Source organism: Mustela nigripes, chromosome 7 (genome assembly GCF_022355385.1).
Source record: "Mustela nigripes isolate SB6536 chromosome 7, MUSNIG.SB6536, whole genome shotgun sequence".
In the NCBI taxonomy this organism is placed as follows: Eukaryota; Metazoa; Chordata; class Mammalia; order Carnivora; family Mustelidae; genus Mustela; species Mustela nigripes.
Window position 1 is genome coordinate 15,234,931 of NC_081563.1, and position 23,006 is coordinate 15,257,936.

The following is a 23,006-nucleotide window of genomic DNA, read 5'->3' on the forward strand; positions in this document are numbered from 1 at the left end:
GGAGGACAAGGGGAGAGGGAGAGGAGAAGGGAGTTGAGGGAAATTGGAAGGGGAGGTGAACCATGAGAGACTATGGACTCTGAAAAACAATCTGAGGGTTCTGAAGGGGCGGGGGGGTGGGAGGTTGGGGTACCAGGTGGTGGGTATTAAGGAGGGCACGGATTGCATGGAGCACTGGGAGTGGCGCAAAAACAATTTTATGCTGAAAAGAAATTTAAAAAAAAAGAAAAAAAAAGAATTCCACTTTATTCATCCACGTAATAAAGGCTGTTTGTTTGTTTGTTTGTTTTTAAATATAAAATCACACTTTAGCTGGTAGCCAAGACTCATTAAGCCATTCAAAGGTTAATGAATATATATCTATTAAGTGAAACACACATATGCACATGCACACATATGTATGGGTCTCAACACCTAAATGATCTTTTTAAATGAACATATAACGTATTATTTGTTTCAGTACAGGTCTGTGATTCTTCAGTCTTACACAATTCACAGCACTCACCGTAGCACATACCCTCCCCAGAGTCCATCACCCAGCCACCCCATCTGTCCCATCCCCCTCCCCTCTAGCACCCCTCAGTTGGTTTCCTGAGATTAAGAGTCTCATGGTTTGTCTCCCTCTCTGGTTTTCTCGTTTCATTTTTCCCTCCCTTCCCCTATGATCCTGTCTTGTTTTTCAAATTCCTCTTATCAGTGAGATCAAAGACAATTGTCTAAGAAAGTTGTTTTTTTTAATTTGTGTAATACAAATCAAAACCACAATGAGATACCATCTCACACCCATCAGAATGGCTAAAATTAACAAGTCAGAAAACAACCATTGTTGGCGAGGATGTGGAGAAAGGGGAACTCTCATACTGTTGGTAGGAATGCAAGCAGGTGCAGCCACTTTGGAAAACAGTATGAAGGTTCTTCAAGAAGTTAAAATGTGACCCTAAGACCCAACAACTACATTACTAGGTATTTACCCTAAAGATAATTTAATTTAACCCAAAGATACAAATGTAGTGATCCAAAGGAGCACCTGCACCCCAATGTTTACAGCAGCAATGTCCAGAACAGCCAAACTACAGAAAAAGCCCAGATGTCCATCAACAGAGGAATGAAAAAAGAAATGTGGTGTGGGTATACATATGAATATATACATACAACGGAATACTACCCAGCCATCAGAAAGGATGAAATCTTACCATTTACATCAACGTGGATGAGTGGAGGGTATTATGCTGAGTAAAATAAGTGAATCAGACAATTATCATACGGTTTCATTCATAGCTGGAATATAAGAAACAGTGCAGAGGATCATAAGGGAAGGGAGGGAACACTGAATGGGAAGAAATCAGAGAGGGAGACAAACCATGAGAGACTCTTAACTGTAGGAAATAAACTGAGGGCTGCTGGAGGGGGGTAGGTGGAGGGAGGGGGTAACTGGGGACAGGCATTAAGGAGGGCATGTGATGTGATGCACACTGGGTCTTCTGTGTTACTGAGGAGTTACTGAACTCTACACCTGAAACTAATGATGTACTATACGTTGGCTAATTGAATTTAAATAAAAAAATAAAATGGGGAAGGATGTAGTTCTTTTAAAAAGATAGTGAAAGACAGGAAAAAAAGATGACTACACTCAAGTTTGAAAATATCAAAATAACCTAAGCAGGAAATGAGGGTGGCAATAAAGGAGTGAATGTGAGACTCAAGTCTCAGTAATGAGTCTGTATGAGAAGCCAGGGAAGGGATGTGACAAAGATGACTCGGATTCTGATGCTAAATATGAGAAGAATGGAAGCACAACTCACATAAAGAGGAACTACCAGGGAAGGGAAGTTAGTTGCAGGAAAGGAAGTTGATTCAGTTACAAACATAGTAAGTTTCAAGAAAATAAGGGACAAGACCAGAAAACAGAGGGAGCCATAGAACTAAAGCTCCAGAATGTCACAGTAGAGAAAAGATTTGCCCAGCTCCTTCCTAAAGAGCTCCCTTACTATGGCTTCACTGACGCCTCCCCATTCTAAATGAGAACACTTTCCTCCCTAACTCCCTGAACCCAAAGATTCTGCCTTGGGTCCTCTTCTTCCTTTGAGTACTAACTGTAAGTAAGGGCCTATTTAGCCAGAGCAGCTCCATCCTACCCCTGCCCCTGCCCACTCCCCACCCCGCTTCAGGGAACTTACTTAAAAACAAGTCTGGGAAACCAGTCCCAGGTAACAAAGCCCAAATACAAGGGTGGGTCAGACCAGGTGGAGGTATTCAATCAGTGGGGATGCATAGTGTCTCCTAGCTACCAAGGAGTATAAGGCCCCGCCCTTTGGGTACCTTTTGGGCGCCCATTCTGACCAAGGTGATAGGCCAGTTCAGATATCTACTATAGGGTAAATTGTAATTCACTTAGTCACTTATGTGTGACCTAGCAGGACTGTGCAGCTTTCTCTGTGTTACAATCTCATTGGCCACCTGTGCATGGCCAGGCCCAACCACATGGCCTTTACCCTTAAAAGCTAGTCTGTAAGGCAGAGGGTGGTTGCCTCTTTGCAAGAGACAGCCCTGGCCAGTCAGTTTGATTCTTGATGCTTGGAGCGAAATAAAGCTTTGCTTGACCTTTACTTTGTATCAGTCTCGCTCCTTTGACCATGGACCCAACACTGACTACTAAGCGTTTTTATCTGGGTGCCTCACAGAGGCATCAAACTTTTATAAGTGCCAAAAATAAAAATCATCTTGTTTTAATAATCAACTCTACAGACCCTATATCCTGACTTCTCTGTCACCACACAGAGTACATTATTCACCCAGTCACATAACTCAAAAGATTCTTTGACAGACAGCTCCTGCTAGAATGCGGGGGTTGGGGGGCAGTGTGGGGAGGGATATCCCTAAGCAAGAAAAAAAGAAGCCAGCAAAAGAATGAAAAGGAACAATTTGAAATACATGAACTAAGAAGATATGTAAAGTCCTGTAAGCCACGGGGGGATGCTTCATGTAAGTTAGGGGCTGGTAATGAATTTTTAAAAATATGTAAGTGTCAAAGAGCAAGAAAGATAAGGAAATAGCAAGAACTCACATTTTAAGAGAACTTTCTGTAAACCAGGCATTGTGCTGAACACTTTATAAATGTTGTACCACTTAATCCTGACAACAATCTTAAGAGATGCATACTATTGTTTCCTCCCTCTACCCCAACAAAACAAATGAGAAGAAAACTGACTGAAAGATACTATGGAAATTATGTAACAACTAGTAAACTGGATGGTGGTAGAGCCTGAATTTGAACCCAGAATGACTCCAGAGGTCATGTTCTTTGAGAAATTTTACATAAATCTCTATCTATCTATTTATATACAATTTTGTTTGAATGGATAAATGAGATATAATATATGCTGGGATTTTTATAATTAGTCGATTATTTTTTAATCTTTTACATGCCTCATCTCTACTTCTTTTCACTTCCATGCATATCACTTGGAAACTCATGTCATTAACTCACGTTCTTCTATAATTACAAATATACATAAGCATCTATATACATTTTGATAAATATGAGTTGTCAGTGTTTGATAAATAGGAGCATATTATATACACTTCAATGCATTTTGCTCTCATACTTAATAACACATGAAAACCCTGCCAAGTCAAATAGTATAACTCTAATTCATTATTTTTAATGGTTGTATAATATGGATACACTCTAATTCATGTGACCATTTCCCCGCTGACAGGTTCTCAATTAGTTCCCAGTGTACTGGGACAATGTCACAGTAAGTTAGGGGCTGGTAATGAATTTTACTCTTAAATCTCCCTGTTTTTACATATATCCATATATACCAGTTCTTTTGTTTCTAATGGCCAGATTCCCAAGTGTGGAATTACTTGGTAGAATTTTAATTGGTATTGCCACATTGCTTTCCAAAAAGACTGTAAGAATCACATTTCCTCTAGCAATCTAGGAAGGCATCTTTTCCCTCTGTAATCCTAGCATTAATAAGTGGTACCACTATTTTTAAGTCTTCGGAGAATAAAATAACTCACTCTTCAGTTTGCATTTCCTTGGCAGCTAGTGCATTTAAACATCTTTTCATGTTTGCTGGGCTTTTGAACTTTTTCTTTTGTGAACTGTCTATTTATATTCTATGCCCATGTTTCAAATGGGTTATTTATCTTTTTCTTATTGGCTTGTAAGAGCAGTTTGTATACCACTGACCCTCAACCCTTTTCTTGGCTCCTGTATTTTACATACAATGTCCTAGATGTTTATTTTCATTTTTATTATTCTAGTGTTCACACTTAAGCTTTTAATCCACCTACATAAGTATCTATTGTTTTCTTTCAGAAAGAGAGCTACATGTACTAATACCATTTAATAAGGAAACCATCTTTTCTTCCCCATTGAATTAAAATACATTATTTTTCATCTAATAAATTTTCATACTTATGGGAGCTTCTTGACTACAGAAATAAAAGCACCTTATAGTCAAACTTCAGAAAACCAAAACAAGGAAAAAAATCTTAAAAGCAGATAGAGAAATGACACAGTATCTACAGGGGAACAATAATTTGAATGTCAGATTTCTCATTAGAAATCAGGAAGGCCAGGAAAATGTGGCACAACATTTTTTCAAGTACTTAAGAAAAATAACTGTCAACTCAAATTCCATATCAGTAAAAATGACCCCTCAGAAATGAAGAGGAAATAAAGATAATCCCAAAGGGAGAAAAACTAAAGGAATCAGTCCCTAACAAACCTATTCTTAGGAATTCTCCAAACAGAAAGAAATAAGTGAATAAAGTTTAACTTCAAAAATGGAAGAACAATGGAATGATTAAAAGCAGTGGTTAACATAAGGGACTATCCTTATGAATTTCTTAAATTATATTTGATGGATGAAGTAAAAGTTATAGCATCATTTGATGTAGTGTTCAATGTATATAGAGGAAATATGACAATTACATATAAAAAGTAGAGAGGGTAAAAGGATCTAAATGTAAGATTTCTCAATTTCACTTGAGGTGGTAAAATATCAATGCTAGTAGGCCATGTGACATTATTTACATATACTGCTATATCAAGGGCAATCACTAAAAAAACAGTATACTAAGCAATAAACTCAAAAGCACTATAAATAAGTCAAATGGAGTATTTTTTAGAGGCAAAGAGAAAGAGAGAGCACGAGTGTAAGTGGGGCAGGGAGGGGCAGAGGGAGAGGGGGAGAGAGGATCCCAAACAAGCTCCAGGATCATCATGCAGCCCAACAGAGGAATGGGCAGTGGGGGGTGCCGATCTCACAACCCAGCAATCATGACCTAAGTTGAAATCAAGAGTCAGACATTTAACTGAATGAGTCACCCAGGTGCCCCCAAATGGAATTCTAAAATATATTCAAGTAGGCTACAAGAAGGCAAGAAAAGAGAAACAGAAAGGAAATAAGAGAAAAAACCAGAAAACAAAAAATAAAATGGCTGAATTAAGCCCTAACAGTAATCTATAATTGCTTTAAATATAAATGGTCTAATTATACAAGTTGAAAGGCAGAGATTGGTATTAAGGATTTAAAAAGAAATATAACCAAGTTACATATTGTCTATAGGAAACTCATTTCAAACATGATGGGGTAGCCTGAAGATAAAAGAATGAAAAAAGATATATTGTGCTAACATTATTTCTTTAAAGCAACACTGGCTATCTTACTGTCAGAAAAAGTGGACTTTACAGCAAAGAAAATAAGTGGATAAGGAGAGACAGGTCATAATGATAAAAGGATCACTCCACCAAAAGACAACTTGTATATGCAACGAACAATAGATATTCAAAATACATAAAGCAAAGACTAATATAACTGAAAAGAAAAAGAGAAAAATGCATAGTTATAGCTGGGAATCTCTCAGCAATGAAAAGAACTACTAGATAGACAATCAACAATGTGTGGAAGAATGGAACAACAGTATCAACCAACAGGATGTTATTGACATGTAACTGGCATCCAACAACAGCAGAACAGGCCTTCTTTCCAAGTGCCCATGGAACACTCACCAAGATACCCCATATTCTGGGTTATACAACATATGTAAATGTAAAATAATTAAAATCATATAGCTTATGTCTTTAAGATAAAAGAAAGACAAGACATATCTCCAAATACTCAGAAACTAAAGAACATACTTCTACATAATCTACAGGTCAAAGAGGAAGTTTCAAAGGAAATTTTAAGAATAAATAAAACTCAGTGAAAATGAAAATACAACATATAAAAACACGTGAGTCGCAACAAAAATTATGTTGAGAGTGAAATCTATAGCACTATATGCTAACATCAGAAATGAGAAAGGTCTCAATGAATAATGAAGAAACTAGAGAAAAAAGTAAAATAAGCCTAAAGCAAGCAGAGAAGAAAGTGAAAAATATCAGAGCAAAAATCATAAAATTGGAAGTAGAGAAAAATGAATTAAAGACCAATAAAAAAATATAACTTCACTGAGAAAGACAGAGAGAAGGCACAAATTACTAATATCAGACATGAAATACAGGTTTACCACTAAAGACTCTAAAGAATACTAGTATGCTGATTAAGACAAAACCAAAGACAGCACACAGAAAACTATATACCAGTATCTCTCATATCTATATATTAACAAAATATTAGCAAAAAGAATCCAGCAATGTATAAAAAGTATTATATACCATGATCAAGTGGGACCTATTCCAGGTATGATTAACATTCAAAAATTAATCAATATAATCCACCATATCAAAATGCTAAAGAAGAAAAAGCATATGATCATATAAATTAACTAAATACATACCATATGACCCAGCAATTACATTCTTGGGCATTTATCCCAGAGAAATAAAAACATATTCACACAAAAACTTTAAAGGTTCATAGCAGTTGTAATTGTAATAGCCTGGAACTGGACACAACCCAAATGTCCTTCAACAAGTGAAACGGTTAAAAATGGTACGATCATACCACAGAATACTACTCAGCAACAAAAAGAAACAAATTATTGACACACTAAACAACTTGAACGGATCCCAAAGGAATTATGCAATGTAAGGAAATTTCAAAAAAATTTATATACTATATGATTAGGTTTACACTACATACACTCTTGAAATAGGCAAAATTGTAGAGTTGGAGAACAGACTAGTATTGCCAGCAGTTAGGGATTGGGGTGGGATGAGATGGTTGGTTATATGGAGCTATATACGTGTATACACACACAAATGAGTGCTTGTGAAGTGGGGGAAATCTCAGTAAATTCTGTGGATATATTAATGCCAACTTTCTGAGTTTAAAATTGTACTATAGTTATACAAGATGCTACCATTGGGGAAGGTTATTTGAATAGCAAATGGGGATCTCCTTGTACATTTTTTTTGCAACTTCCTGTTAATATATAATTATTTCAAAATAAGAAAATTAAAACTACACATGTATTTATTTAATTGCAATTGCTCTAAGGGGAATTAAAGAGAAAAACTTGGGGGAATCTTACCACACAACCCATGTAAGCTTCAAAATATACTGCTGAGAATCAACACATAATACAGATGCATGAACAGAATCGTTTTTAGTCTGCTATAACTATTAGATTTGTATCTATTCCATCTTTCTCCAAATAACATATTTGGAGAAGTAATCGTTTTCTATGTTGACTTGATGATCATCTCACCAATAGCAACAAAACCACTTTTTTTTTTTTTTTTTGGTAGTTCTTTTCATTTGTGAAGTACATTCTCATCCTTCTCAATTGACCTTAACAATGCCTGCAAAACAGGCAGGACAACGGCTGTAATATTATTTGTCCAAGATTATAGGGCTTTTAAATGGCAAAATTAATTCTATAGCCTTCTGACTCCTATTCCAGTATTTTCCAGTCACATATCACTCTGAAATTGCAGAATCCAAAGAAAAAAATAGCATAATATCGTAAGGGAAAGTCAGAGAAGGAAGAGGCACGATGCACATTATACCAAAATTTGAGCAACAGTTTCTTGCTCTTGCTTGATAAGTGGCCATGAGGCCAGCAATTTTATAATTTTTTTTTAAATTTTATATTTCATTAGATTTTGCTATTTTAATGACTGCATACTAACCTCCAGTGAGATTCTTCTCAACCTGTGTAACTGGATAAACTTCTATGATGAATATAAAGTCCATCACCCTCACTGAGGAAATATCAAAACTGAAGCATGTATGACACTCATGATAAACTTGCAGAATTATCTTTTCCCTTTTCTTGAAAAAGGCAAAAAAATTTTTTTTCATAACTCTTTTGGGAATTTTAAGCCATCCACTATGACTTCAAACTGTATTGTAATCACACACAAAATAATTTTTTTAATGTCTCAGAAAGCAGCTGTCAGCTTCTGGACATCAGTGAAAAACAAGAATTCTACAAATTTGTACGAACTGTTCTATTTATATATTAAATACACTCATTAAAAGTAATATGCTAATTTTCCTTTGAAGTACACTTAAAGTTGATTTCAGAATTAACAATATTCTAAATATTATGTTCTAAACATAATAGTACTATAAACGAGAAAATGCTGAAGAGGATGGGCTTTTTAGGAAAGAAAAAGAAAAGCACCTATTACAAAGGTCTAAGTTATTAACATAAACGCCAACTTTAGAGGCGCACCTACAGTGTTGCTTTGATTGCCCCCCCCCCCCCATATATGTACCTATGCTGGGAAGAGGGCCATAGGTCTTTAAGCCTTCTTTACCTTTAGGTGGAAAAATGGAGGGGAAAAAAGTCCAAAAGAGACATTCTTATTTATAGTTTTAGAAAGAAGTTTAAAAACAAACTTTCATGAAAAAAGATTCCAGAGATTTTCCTAACTTTTCTGGGCTTCTTTTTTCTTTTTGTTACACCTGTCACTTTCTCCACAGGGATCTGTTCTTAGAATGAAAGTGGCTAAGAACTACCGGTCCAATGTTAGACAATGAACTGTTCCAGGGTCGGCCGACTAGACACAAGGCAGGTGTCCCGTTACTACTCCTGAGGGAAAAAATGAATTTGTGAATCAAAGAATACATGTCTCATCCTACCTTGTGTGGAAAAATAAAAAAACTCAAGAGTGAAAGTTTATACAATTAAGGTCCCAGGGTGAAGGGTGATTGTAAAGCATTGTGAGTACCGATGCCTGTGCAAAGATCTAGAGAGTTGTGGGTATGGGTGTGTCATTCCGAAACAGTCGGGATTTCACAAGTGCTTATTGCGTGTAAAACACTGTTTCAGTGCTATATGAATTACCTCAGTGAATAAAACAATATTAACAAATGGATATTGATGTATCCCATTTTATAGAGGTGAGAAAAACTGAGGCACAGATGCCTTCTGTAAAATACAATGCAGGGCAAGTGGCAGAGGCAACTGGAAGCCTGTGATTTCCCCAACATGCTGCACTCTAAATTCAGGGGAACAAGCTCGGTTCTGACCTTGGTGCCACAGAAAAATACTTTAAAAAATATATTTTAGAGAGGGCGGAGAACCCGTGAGCAGAGGGAGGGGCAGAGGGAGCAAGAGAATCTCAAGCGGATTCCGCGCTGAGCTCAGAGCTGCACTCCCCGCTGGATCCTACCACCCTGAGATCATGACCTGAGCTGAAATCAAGAGTGGGTGCTCAACCGACTGAGCGACCAAGGCGCTCCAACGCCGCAGAAAGATACTTAAGCATCCAAGGCGGAACAGCAACCATGGGGTCAGAGGCGGCGTGTCAAGTCCAGAGACTGGCCCACGAGTCAATTCTCAAGGGTACCTGGTGTAACGAATTTGGGAGAGGCGTGAGGGAGGAGGCTGATCCTACGAAAATCCTGAGATTCAACCAAAAGAGTCTTTCATGACCCCGCGGATGGGCAAGTGGGGAAACCGATGCACGGAGCGAAGACAGTGACTTGTCCAGGGCTGGTCGGAGGCTAAGCTGGTACCAGAACTCTGTTCTTTGGAGCCCCCGGCCAGACTCTGGCCCCTCCTCGTCACTCCTGCTGGCCAGTTGCCCCGTATCCCAGCCCCTACCTCTCCGAAGGGCTGCTGTGAGACGCCCGGCCGGCAGGCTGCACTTAGCCGTATCAATGGCCCGTACGGCGCCCAGAGGAGCGACTGCTGGGACAGCACCGAAGTGGTGGTGAACCCCGAGCGGTCGCAGCACGGCTGTTCACGCCCCTGCGGACCGTCCGGCCCAGGGCAGCACCGACTCTGCGAGGAGCCACACACAGCAAGGGCTCTGGCTCCCACGCGCCCGCTTCCTGTCAGCCCTCGCGCAAAGTCGTACCCCCGCACTGCGGGCCGTGCCTCACCGGTGCACCAGGGAAGCCGCGGGCTCTCCCGCAACGCTCCTGCTCTGACGTCACCGGGAGCGGAAATCCCGCCTACCCTGACGTCACAGCGCCGCGCCGCGCCGCGCTGCGCAGAGGGGAGGCGGTCGGTTTAGACGCGCGACGGGTTCAGGGTGGGGAGGTCCTTGAACTTAACGTGGGGCGTGTGTTCCAGGCTCAGCGAGACCGTCGAAAGGGTGTGGCTGTGCTGAGACTTTCTCTTCCCTTTCATCCGAATGTCTTCTCCCTTTTACTTCAGTCTCTCCGATACACTGCTGCCCTTACGCCTTTCTCCAAGCTCGGTCTTTCCCCTCCGTTAACGGCTGTATGGCTCCCTGCCCCTTACCCACAGACGCCGGACAGTGCATCCTCACGGACCTTCACTAGCAGCAACCCGGCCAGCCGCTGCTACTCCGCGTTTTAGCAAAAGGTGGAAAATGGCGATGCCAGAGGTATTTCGAACTTAACGCACCCAACCTCCGTGAAGACAAAGGTCATACGGGGCGTGTGAACTGTGGGCATTCTCGGCACCTGCCACGTAGTAGGTGGTCGCTGTTTTTCTGTCCAGAAGTGCAGTCGTGAATGTGACGTCGTTTTGGAGTGAGGCGTAGAAGCAGAGGAGTAGAAGCTTAGCCACAGATAAGAAAGAAGCCTTGATCCTTTTGTATTCCAAACCTTAGTGATAAGCACCACCCTACCACCAGTCCTGGGCATGGACTGGTACCTCTTCTTCATGACCTTTCCATTTTTCAGTTCAGTTTTACTTCCTTAATACAACAGTTAACACGATGAGTTTAGAAAAAGCCTCTCACTGCCTAAGAGGGTTTTTTTTTTTTTTTTTTTTTTTTTTTTTTTGTGAATTAACTCATTTTTAATCCTCATAGCAGCCCAATGAGGTCAGTATTAACATGTGACCACAGAGTCTGGAAAAACAAATACACAAAATAAATGAATGTAAATGAATGATTACATTACAATGGCATTACGCATTCAAGGTATTCTCTCTCATTAGTAATGTACGACTCAATGTGTGCATTTCAATCCACATGTTTCACTAATGCAGCCTTTCAATCCATGCTGGTGCCTTTGTGGTGCACTGCTCAAGTGATTTATGTCTCTGATTTCCTTCAATAAGCCTATGCCAGAAAACATAAGCAAGGGAGTTCAATCATTTTTTTTTTAAAAACTATCTTTCTAGAGTGATGACCACTCTATTATTGCCGTTTTTATTTGAAGGATAAAATAAGGCACAGAGAAATTAACTTGCCCAAAGTCACTTGGCAAAGCTGGATTCTACAACTCTGTATTGTACATCATGCTTGGATGAATTCCCACCACTTCTGCTATTGTTGAAGCTCTTCCTCTTCTACTCCTGGGTTACTTGCAGCAGCCTCATTGTTTTCCACATCTTCTCTCCTTGCTGTTTCTGGAATGCCCAATCTCTCTTCCATACAGCGTTCATATTTTTGTGCACACTGTTCTCTTTATTGGGGTTCCTTTCCTTATCCCTCCATTTACTCTGACTAACTCTAACACACGATGCAAGGTTCACTTTGGCATGACATTCCCTGGTGCCCCCAGGTGGGGTGAGGTCCCTCTTTTATAGTCCTGTTTCACCACCTGTGTTCTTCTGTTACGGTGCTTATTTGTCTCCAACATCAGACTGTGAGATTCCAGAGAACAAGTACCCCTTCCTTCTTTTATCTTTGTATTCCTCAGGTCTAGAAAAGAGTGTGAGATATGGTGAGCATTCAATAAGTCTATGTTTAAATGATTCCACTCAAGTAGTAGAGTGTAGCACCCTGTGAGGCCCATAGGATCTGTTTGGCATGTGTTCCAGGTAAACTGGTATTACGGAGTTTTCATATGAGTATCTTTTCTTCCACACTGTTTTTCAGGTCTAATTAAGACAGAGATTGCCCTGAAAATTATGCTGTATACAATCCTTGAGTAAAGAGTGTTAATGTTCTTATGCATGTATTAATTTATTTGAAGAGCTGCATATTTTGAAATCAAATCATCTTTTTCCTAGAATTATCCTCAAAACCTTAATTATCCCCTGAAACCTTAATGTGCATAAGATTCATCCAGAGAGTTTGTTAAAACAGATTCAGGGTGGGGATTTAGTAGTTCTTGAGTGGGACCTAGAATTTGCATTTCAAACTCAGAGATAATGCTGCTACTATTGCTATTCTTCAGGTCACACTTCTCCTGGCTGGGCACCATATGATGGGCATAGAGACAATGTTTCCTGGGAGGGTGATGGTCTTGACTTATAGTCATTTTTACCTAAGACTATGTATAAGTGTCATCACTTCTAGCATTCACAACAGAAGTTCCATGAAATATTTTTTTGAATATATAGCTGCTATGTGCTAGGTATTGTTTCAGATGCTAGAGACAAAACGGAAGGATCTTTGCCTTCTCGAAGGACAACAAACAAAAAATGAGAAAGTAGGAAATAAAGTAATAAAAGAAAATTAAATGGTGGGGCGCCTGGATGGGTCAGTTGGCTAAGCCTCCAACTCTTGATTTCAGTTCAGATCCTGATCTTGGGGTTGTGAGTTCAAGCCCTTTGTTGGGCTCTGCACTTAGTGGGGAGTCTGCTTGAGATTCTCTCTCTCCCTCTTCCTCTACCCTCCCCCTGCCCCCTCTCATGCACACACACTCTCTCTAAAATAAATAAATCAATGTTTGAGTATATATAAATAAATCTTTAAATAAATAAGTCTTTAAAAATTAAAAAAAATGGTAATGTGAAAGAGAGTGGCTCAGTTAGGTTAGGCAGTCAGGGAGGAGCTGGCTTCACATTTCACAGATGAAAGAATGTCCACAAAAAGATGCTGTGCAAGGTTTTCCGATTACTTAACCTCATGAGTGGGTGGCAAGGAATAACTTATGGAAAGAAAGCTTAGCTTAGGTTGAATAGGCTAAGTATAGAGCTCCAAGGAACGTAAATTACCAGAAGGAGAGACTTTTGTCAATTAGCACTTACTGAACATTTACTATGTGCTGGGTTTTGTGCCAAATGTTATATAATTTCAAGACAGAGTTCAGGATGATGATCTCAGATAAATGGTCTCCTCTTAGCCCTATCCATTTTAATTTATGTTTGAGTATCATAGAGAGAAAGATTATAGGGGGAAGCATAAAGAAGTAATTTCCCCCACATAATCTGTGAGAGATTTGGGGATCCCAAGGCCATACTCCTCAGGAACTACTGAAGCAGTGTATAGTACCAAGGAAATATGTCTCTTGTTGAGCTCAGAGAGGCCTCTGCACAGTGTCCCATGGATATGAAGTGATTTCAGAGGACTGTCAACCACATGCAGCCCTTACAAGGAGGGAGCTGTAGTGGAGGTAGTGTCAGAGCCTCTTGGAACTTAATGGGCAGTGTCAGTGATGAGAAGGAGAGGAAAAATGATTGCTTTTTTGATATGACCCAGATCAGCTATGTAGGGACCCTTGAAGATAACTCCTAGAAACTGCCACAGTTGTTGAGGACCCTTTCGTGGAGGTAAGAGAGTAGAGACACTTTGTGGGGAGGACCCACAATAGTAATGAGAATGAAACAGAGAAAAGTATGGCACTTAGATATTTATGACAGGAAAGAACTCTTCTGGTGGATGTTAGAAAACTGTTAGAAGGACCCGTACTTACTAGTAAAATATGTTCTCCTCTTCTTCATTTTTCTATTGCACAGGAAGTTGAAACTCTTGGTTGACACCCCCCCACACTTTGAACTAAAATATGGAGATTGAAGATTATATAAAAAGAAACAAGAGGAAGAAAAAGAGAAAAGAAATAGAAGAAAATAAACATTTTTTTCTAACTGTAGAAGACAACTAAAATTTATTCCAATATATGTTCTAGAAATAGAATCACTAGTCATAAATATCAGTTAACTTTTGAATTGTGGTTTCCCACTGACTCTAATAGTGAATTTTTGACTTTGTAAATTTTTTAGTATATGTAATTCTGAAAGTTTGTGAACATATGATTGTTTCATGCAGCCTTTTTCAAACACCTTAGATCAAGAAAACTGATCCATATAATGATTTATTTTAAGCACAAGTTAAAAACAAATAGCTAAACCATTGACAAAGCCATATTTAACTCTTATATTATAGCTATCCTATCTCAGTTGACATTTCATTATGCAGAGATGTAAAGAGATAGATGGTCCTAAGAGCCAGAATACTTGAGCTGTGAGACTTGGAAATTCTTGCTAAAGGACTGTTCACTGATAACATGGCCTTCAAAGACGCACTGGGCTTACAAAGAGAATGAATTTTTAAAAATCTGGCACACATCAACATTTAGATGTTTGGGCCAGCAACAATATAAAAATTATATAAATAAATAAATAAATAAATAAATAAAATATATTTATAAATATATATTTATATATTTATAAATAAATAAATATATATTTATATATTTATATATAAATATATATTTATAAATAATATATATATATATAAACATTAAAAGTGTCTTTATGATGTGGTTTCATTGAGGGGAATTAAAGGATCATAGTGATGGATTACAACAAAACATTTGAAGTTGCAGTTATGTTATATATGGTGAATGACCCTGAAAGTCTTAAAAATAAAAGTCTTAAAAAATATATAACATAGGGGCGCCTGGGTGGCACAGTGGATTGAGCCGCTGCCTTGGCTCAGGTCATGATCTCAGGGTCCTGGGATCGAGTCCTGCATCGGGCTCTCTGCTCAGCAGGGAGCCTGCTTCCCTCTCTCTCTTTCTCTGCCTGCCTCTCTGACTACTTGTGATCTCTCTCTCTCAAATAAATAAATAAAATATTTAAAAATATATATATTATATAATATACATACAATATATGTAGTAATATATATATATATATATATATAAAGATGTATCATAAAGACACTTTTAATGTCAGGACTGGTGAAAATAAGAAAATATGAGACATGTAGTTCAACTATCTCTAATATTAAAGACAAAATAGAGTTTGGGACTAGCTACACATGAATATTCCTTTAGAGTACTGTAAGTTTCCATTTTATTGGATTCCTCAGAAACTAATGGCTCCATTCAGTAAGCTTTTGTGAGCTAATCATATTGCTACTTTTACAAATTATTCCTTCTTTTTAAATTTTTTAATGGAAACTCTTTAGTAAAATAAGAATGGAAATTTTTGTCCATCAAAATGTCTTCCCATATCACCCATCTATCAAACTGTAGTGGACTGAAAAATGGCTCTTCAGAGATGTCCATGTCCTAATCTCTGGAACGGGTGAACATGCTACCTTACATGATAGAAAGGAATTTGTAGATGTGATTAAGATGTGTTAAGGATCTCAAGGTAGGGAGATTATCCTGGATTATCCAGGTGGACCTAATGTAATCCCAAGGGGCCATAGGAGAGGGGATTGGAGGGGGTGAGAATCAGAGAGGAGGATGCAAAAGTGGAAACAACACTCCAAATCAGAGAGACAGGTCCGAAGGTGCTATGCTGCCTACTTGAAGATGCAGGAAGGGGCCAAAACCCAAGGAATGCAGGCAACCAATTGCTGGACAAACCAAGGAGCTAGGTGCTTCCCTACATCTTCCAGAAGGAACACAAGCCTTCCACCATCTTGATTTTGGCCAGTGAAATTGACTTTGAAGTTCTGACCTCCAGAACTGTACGATGGTAAATTTGTATTGTTCTAAGCCACGGATTTGTGGTAATTTGTGGCAGCAGCAATAGTAAAGGAATATACCAACTAAATAAAGGCTTAGATCATTTCTGTTTTGTAAACAAGGGAATAATATTAAACCAGGTAGATTTCAAGCTTCAGAGTGTCAGCTTCTGCCAAAATACTATCCCTTCTCTTACTTCCACCAAACGTTTCTCCTTCATTGCATCTTTGTCCTGCTGTTGGCTGAATATTCCCGTTTGATGTGACTTTTGACAAGTTTCCAGTCTCCACAGAGAGAAAGCCAACTGACTCAGCTGATACATGTTTTTCTCTAATATTTAGTTTTCTTTGGGCTTAGCCATATGTGTTAGTTTTTTAAAGTTTATAGCTTAAAAAGGCAGTATGTTGTGACCTTAAAAATTGCAAAACCATTTTATACTCAACCCAAACTGATCAAACTCACATATTTAAGAGATTTAATGATGCCCAGGCCTACAGTTCAACTCTCTGAATTATCCATCAAAGATACTGCCCACTATGAGCCTGGGTACCACACAACAGAAGAACGAAAATGTCAACTATTCTCTTGCCCTATATTAGGGTTTCTTTGTTAAATCTTGCCTTCTTGGATTTAGATACCTTTAAAAGAGTCTTGTGCTTGCACTTTCTTTTCATAGCCTAGTTCCTGAGAAACAAAATGTAATCACATTGTTAGTTTAGAGTTCAAATCCATTCTTAGATTCCATTTTAATTCATGATTTTCTTTAGAAATTTTGAGTGAAATGGACAAAGTCAAACAAAAAATTAAAAGAAATCTTGAAATTCCAATATTATTAGAGCATCTCAACTTTTAGTTCTGGTATTACCCATTTTTGTAACATTTCAGAAATGTCAGGGAATCATATTCATTTTCCCTTTCTGGGGGATTTCCCCCCCACAAGGTAAAACAGAGATATCAACCCCAAAGAGCATCTATGGGTATTGAATGGATGCATGGACTTCTGACTGCTCATATCTGGTCCTCTCCCTGCCTGTGTTTAGGGAAATGCCCCATAGATGAGTCCAACAAGATCTTAAAAATTGTCCTAGGCTTGGTTAGAGGTAACTTCTTCTAGCCAAGGAATGAGATGATTCCACATAAAACTATACTGATATTGTAAAGGAGCTCATTATCAAACGCCACATTGAATAGCCTGCTCTCAAGTCGGAAGAGGGGGAATTTAGTGGATGATAAATTGGGTAGGGAGAACTTTTGACTGAAGGGTATTCTTGAGTTCTGTCTTGAAAGATAGTTGGTATTTTCATAAAGGAAAAAAGAAAATGGCATTCTAGATGAGGAGATAATTTAACAAAATTAGTTGGTCTGGAATGGCATGATCCAGTGGAGAAAAGTTGACTCAGTCTCAACTCTGCACAATCAGACAAATAACCCTTTTTACCTTAAAGGTACACATTTTCTACTGAAAAATTGCCCTGAGCTCCTTCATGTATATTTTAAAATCCTCTTGCAAACCTGTGTACTCTTACATATCCCAGGCCCTCTGTTTAGAATGCTATTACCTTCCCTGGTAACCCTATCCCAAATAGACCAGAAAGGTCTTACACATCTTCCAACACACAAATAATACTGCTCTCATATTCCCAGGCAGAATCAGACTCCTGGGCTTTTGAGATACCTTGAACATATCTAGAATCCAGCACTCACTACATCTACATTATGTTCACATTACTGTAGTTTGTTTATTTGCTTTATTTTTTTGCTGGGAAATTTAAAAGTGAATTCCTGAAATCATATTATTTTAACCTCATATATTTTAGTATGAGTCTCTAATACATAAGGCCTTTTTTTGGAGATAGGGACTTTTAAGAATAGAACGACAACAGCATTATCACACCTCATAAAATTAACAATAACTCTGTAATATCTTTTTACTACCTAGTCTTTATTAAATTTCTCCAATTTCTCTAAAATGGATTTAGCTGACTACATCCTCCAGGTTCCAATCTGGGGCTTCTAGGACAACAATAAAGATTTATGTTTTACCACTGGAGTATTATAATATTGCCACTTAAACTGATTGCAGAAACTCTGTTTTAGACAGTACAGCAAGGACAAAAATTAAGATACAAAATAGAATGGAGAATAAAATTTCAGCCCCGAGGACTCATGACTTCGGCTTTATTACATAGTGTACTTTTCTGAGGGAAATACAAATCAAAACCACGATGAGATACCGCTTCACACCAGTCAGAATGGCTAAACTTAACAAGTCAGGAAACAATCAATGTTGGGGAGGATGTGCAGAAAAGGGAACCCTCTTACACTGCTGGTGGGAGTGCAAGCTGGTGCAGCCACCCTGGAAAACGGTATGGAAGTCCCTCAAAAAGGTAAAAATAGAACTACCTTATGACACAGTAGTTGCACTGCTACTCAAAGGATACAAACATAGTGATCCCGAAGGGGCATCTGCACCCTAATGTTTATAGCAGCAATGTCCACAACCATGGAAAGAGCCCAGATGTCCATTGACAGATAAATGGATAAAGAATAAAGAATATGTTATATATATATATATATATATATATATATATATATATATATATATATATATATATATTAACTCTTACCATTTGCAACGATGGTTGCAACTAGATGGTTGGAACTAGAGGGTATTATGCTAAGGGAAATAAGTCAATCAGAGAAAGACAATTATCACATGATTTCACTCATATGTGGAATTTAAGAAACAAAACAGAAGATCATAGGAGAAGGGAGGGAAAAATAAAAAAGACAAAATCAGAGAGAGAGGCAAACCGTGAAAGACTCTTAACAATAAGAAGCAAACAGAATTGTTGGATTGGAGATGGATTCGCGGATGGGATCACTGGGGGATGGGCATTAAGGAGGGCATGTGATGTGATGAGCACTGAGTGTTATATACAACTGATGAATCACTGACTTCTACCTCTGAAACTAATAATACATTATATGCTAATTCATTTAATTTAAATAAAATAAATTTTAAAAAGAAGATGTTAGTTGAAAAAAATTTAAGGCATTCTTTTTTAAATTAAATTATACTTAATTTTTTTTTCAGTGTTCCAAAATTCATTGTTAATGTATTCTTCTGAGTTAGTTCATAGCCCTCCCGGAGAGAAACCCATCTTGTTCATTGATGACATGAACAGGGCATGTGAAGAACATTTAGGGATGGAATAGCCTCTGAGGGTAAGAACTGGACTTTTTATGATCTCTTTCTTGAGGGATATGGACCATAGACTCATGGTCAAACCAAATGAAAAATAATAATAATGATAATAGTAATAGTAATAAAAGCTGGAATATAATTTCCACTCCCAATGTTTCTTTCCAAAAAGTGAGGATCTAAATAAATGTAACATTCCTGGCCCCTCTCAGTCCTTCCTCACTCTGCCCCAGGAAAGTGGAATGAATTGTCTGATATGTAAGTTTTGGGAGAATAAACTGTGCATGCTTTACTCATCTCTGGTTTCCTCCGGGAGCTAGCTTTGCACAGGGTATAGGAGGCCTTTGCTTCTCCATGATATAATCTGGGCAAGTCTCCACCCTAGTAGAACACTGTTTGGGTAAATCTGATTCTGGGGTTCACTGTACAGTCCCTTTCGACTCACATGCCAGCTGTGGACCCTAATATAAACTTTATTGGAAATCCAGATGATGTTTTGGTCCCCATATGTTCTATTCCTAGTCTTCTCAGTGTTTTTAGAACACTGATGTGATGAAGGGTACTATTTGGGGAGTGTTATAAAGGATAAAAACAATCATAAAATATTATGTCCATATGCTGCTATATTCTACTAGCTAATATTTTATGTAGAATTTTATATCGATATCCATAAGGGGGATTATTCGGTTGGTTAAGCATCTGCTTTGGCTCAAGTCATGACCCCGGGGTCCTGGGATTGAGCCCTGAGGGGGTCCTGGAGTTGTGCCCTGCATTGGGCTCCCTGCTCAGTGGGGACTCTGCTTCTCCCTCTCCCTCTGTCCCTCTTCCATCCCACCTCACTTGGACTTTCTCTTTCTCAAATCAATAATACTTAAAAAAATTCCTCTAAATAGGAAAAAGAAAACATTTTAATTTTTTCTTGAAACCATCCTCAAGAAATCAGGTAATGTTTAAAGATTCCAAAATGCGCATCTCATTTTGAAATCACGGATTGAGTTGTACTTTTACTGCTGAGTACTTATATAATTTTATAATTATTTTAATATTATATCTTACGGAGCACTTTTTGTCATAAATCAAAGCAAAAGCATAAGGTGCCAAAATATGTGAAAATATTAATTTGGTTCAAAACGTCCTGCTCTGTATTGTCATTATTGTACAGGACAAAGCTGGCGTAAGTGAAAATTTGGTTAAATGTCTAATTTTGTTCTTATAAACCCCAGCTCTTGATATGTTAGCACAAATCTGAGTTCTAGTATGTTAATCTCTGAGTAATCAAATATGCCTAGGAAAAAATAATCTGCAGGGAACAGCATCTACAGACCATATGATTTGCATTATTAGTACTTTCCATGTAATAATTCTACACATTGTTATCATTAGCAACACTATTTCAATCACGAATATCACCAAGAGGAATCATTTCTGAATTGTCTCTATTAGGCCATGATCAAGAGGAAAAAATACAAGACTGAGTTTTCCTTTAGTGCTGTATCTGACATTTTTAAATAGACTCGTTTTCTGTGGTTTCATGTAACCTATTACATTTGTCACTGGATGGCATGGAGGCCTGTCTCTCATTAGCACTTCCGCTAGCACTTGAGAAAAATATCCCAAAAGAAAAAAGATTCAATTTGCCTCCCCTGGATTTGGAGGCATTTGATTTTTTTTTTGAGAATTTCGGTAAATATCATCTCTAATTTTAGTTGAATACCCCTCACCATATGATATTACAAGATATAACTAACATACTATCCGCCTAGAAATATGTTTCTCTTTGATCCTAAAAATGGCTTTTGATTAAAAAATTGGCTCTCCATTATGTTAAGAGTGACATAGAATTTAAGTGGTGGTGGGGGAGGCTGATCTGTAAAAGGCAGAACAAAGGAATAGATCAGAATTAGATCTGTGACTTTTTATCCACCTCTTAACTTCCCCCTCCTTTACGTTGATCTGAATCCCAAGATTTCCCTGTAAACTTCCGTAAATTGGGAATTTACATTTTTCAAATGTTGCGCGTTTGAAATATGCTGGTGGTATGCCGTCGTTAGTTAGGTTTTCTTTTATATTCACCGACTCTAATTGGGACGAATGCATCCACATTATAGCAATTACCAAAATTATAATATTGGTCTGTTTTCATATGTATGTCCCCCACTCTGTTACTTTTCAGGAGGAGAGACAGGGTTACTGTGTTGTGTTCTAATATAGCAAGACTATTGTGCTGAGTTCTGCCAGGACATGACTTTTGAATTGGTCTTGGGGGGTGAGAATGGGTCCTTCCCCAAAGGTCATTCTTGGTGTCTATCATCCAGAGAACAGGCAAAGTCTTCAGATAAAACCAGAGGAATTGTAAAGGGGAACCAGATGACAAATAACTGGGCCTTTCTCATCCTCTCTGAGCCTGAACTGTGAGGAGTCTGAGTTTCCAGAAGGACACTTACAGGTGACGAGGCTGATGGGGGCCCAGATTGAGTTGGGACCGTTGTGCATCACAGAGTAAAACTGAGTAAGCCGTAGCTTGTAAGTTGGTTCGCTCTAGATGCATGCTGCTCTGTATTTACATTTTAAATGTTTCAGCCCTATCTAAGCATTATTCAGGAGTGCCAAGGCAAGCGCCTGTTTCTGTCCTGAGCCTGAGTGTTGGCAGAGTCTTTCTAAGTTAGCATGATGGTAGCCACGAATTGGCCAGGGTCCATGGAATAAGGGAGAACTCAGGAAGAAAGAGTGAGAACAGTATATCAAGGCGCCAGCCACCCCTCCACAAAGAGCACTTGCTTCTAATACAAGGCTGTCCATTAAGGAATACTGAACTTCCCTTCAATTATGAATACATCATAACAGAAGGACACATGGAGGTTATTTCGTCCAACCTTCTTTATGTTACAGATGGGGAACTGAGATCCACAGAGGCTACGTGAACTTGCCCATGCTCATGGCAGAGCCAGCTCAATGTCTTTCCACTTTGCAATATTGGTATCAGTTCCCTGGAGAAATCAATTGTCAAGGAGTAGAAATAAATGTTAAAAATCACAGGTTTACATATTTTTGGAGAGAAGAAATCCACGTTTTTTTTAAAAAACCAAATTTGCAAGAGCAATTATGAGCCATAGCATAAATAGTAAAGTTTGGGAGAATGGCAATTTTTAAAAAATTTAAAAAAATTTTACATTTTTTAATAAACATGTAACATATTATTAGCCCCAAGGGTACAGGTCTGTGAATCACCAGGTTTACACACTTCACAGCACTCACCATAGCACATACCCTCCCCAATGTCCATAACCCCACCCCCCTTTCCCTATCCCCCTCCCCCTGGCCACCCTCAGTTTGTTTTGTGACATTAAGAGTCTCTGATGGTTTGTCTCCCTCCTGAGCCCATCTTGTTTCATTTATTCTTTTCCTACCCCCCCCCCCCCACACTGCATCTCCCACTTCCTTACCTCAGGGAGATCATATGATAGTTGTTTTTCTCTAATTGACTAATTTCGCTAAGCGTAATACCCTTTAGTTCCATCCACGTCATTGCAAATGGCAAGATTTCATTTGTTTTGATGGCTGCATAGTGTTCCATTGTATATATATATACCACATCTTCTTTATCCGAGAATGGCAATTTTAACAACTTCTTCATCTGTTTTTCCAAGTTGCTGTGAATGAGATTCCAACAGGTAAGTCTCTCCCACTCCCTAATTCAGTTTCTTCTGAAGGAAAAAGTAGCTTGTATTTTCACTGTAATCTTTTTTCTTTGATGTTCTACTGTAATTGTAACTAAGACTTTGTTGGGAAAATACCTTTATTACAGTAGGATCTCC

General features: G+C 38.4%; 2 protein-coding genes across 4 annotated transcripts in view; one reads left to right on the plus strand and one right to left on the minus strand.

The window, feature by feature from the left end:
- The window catches only part of LDAH (lipid droplet associated hydrolase), a 107,636-nt gene extending 97,278 nt beyond the window's left edge, over positions 1–10,358 (minus strand). The window contains exon 1 of one of the 3 annotated variants that reach the window (XM_059405205.1): positions 10,302–10,358. The gene's annotated coding sequence lies outside the window, so the exon portion shown is untranslated. Of the gene's footprint in view, positions 1–10,020 lie in introns of all 3 variants that reach the window. The other 2 variants (XM_059405204.1, XM_059405206.1) reach the window with 2 other exon arrangements.
- LOC132022295 (uncharacterized) lies at positions 9,702–14,205 on the plus strand. Its single transcript, XM_059407606.1, has 3 exons — positions 9,702–9,788; positions 10,069–10,771; positions 14,023–14,205. The coding sequence occupies exons 1-2, from the start codon at positions 9,702–9,704 to the stop codon at positions 10,741–10,743; spliced, it is 762 nt and encodes a 253-aa protein (XP_059263589.1). The 3' UTR covers positions 10,744–10,771; positions 14,023–14,205.
- The last annotated feature ends 8,801 nt before the right edge of the window (positions 14,206–23,006 follow it).

What these genes read in the sequence shown, in the direction of transcription:
- LOC132022295 (XM_059407606.1), top strand. Translation starts at nt 9,702, where the DNA reads ATGGGGTCAGAGGCGGCGTGTCAAGTCCAGAGACTGGCCCACGAGTCA. An exon ending in GTAACGAATTTGGGAGAGGC is followed by an intron (nt 9,789 to 10,068) that starts GTGAGGGAGGAG and finishes GGCTGCACTTAG; the next exon opens with CCGTATCAATGGCCCGTACG.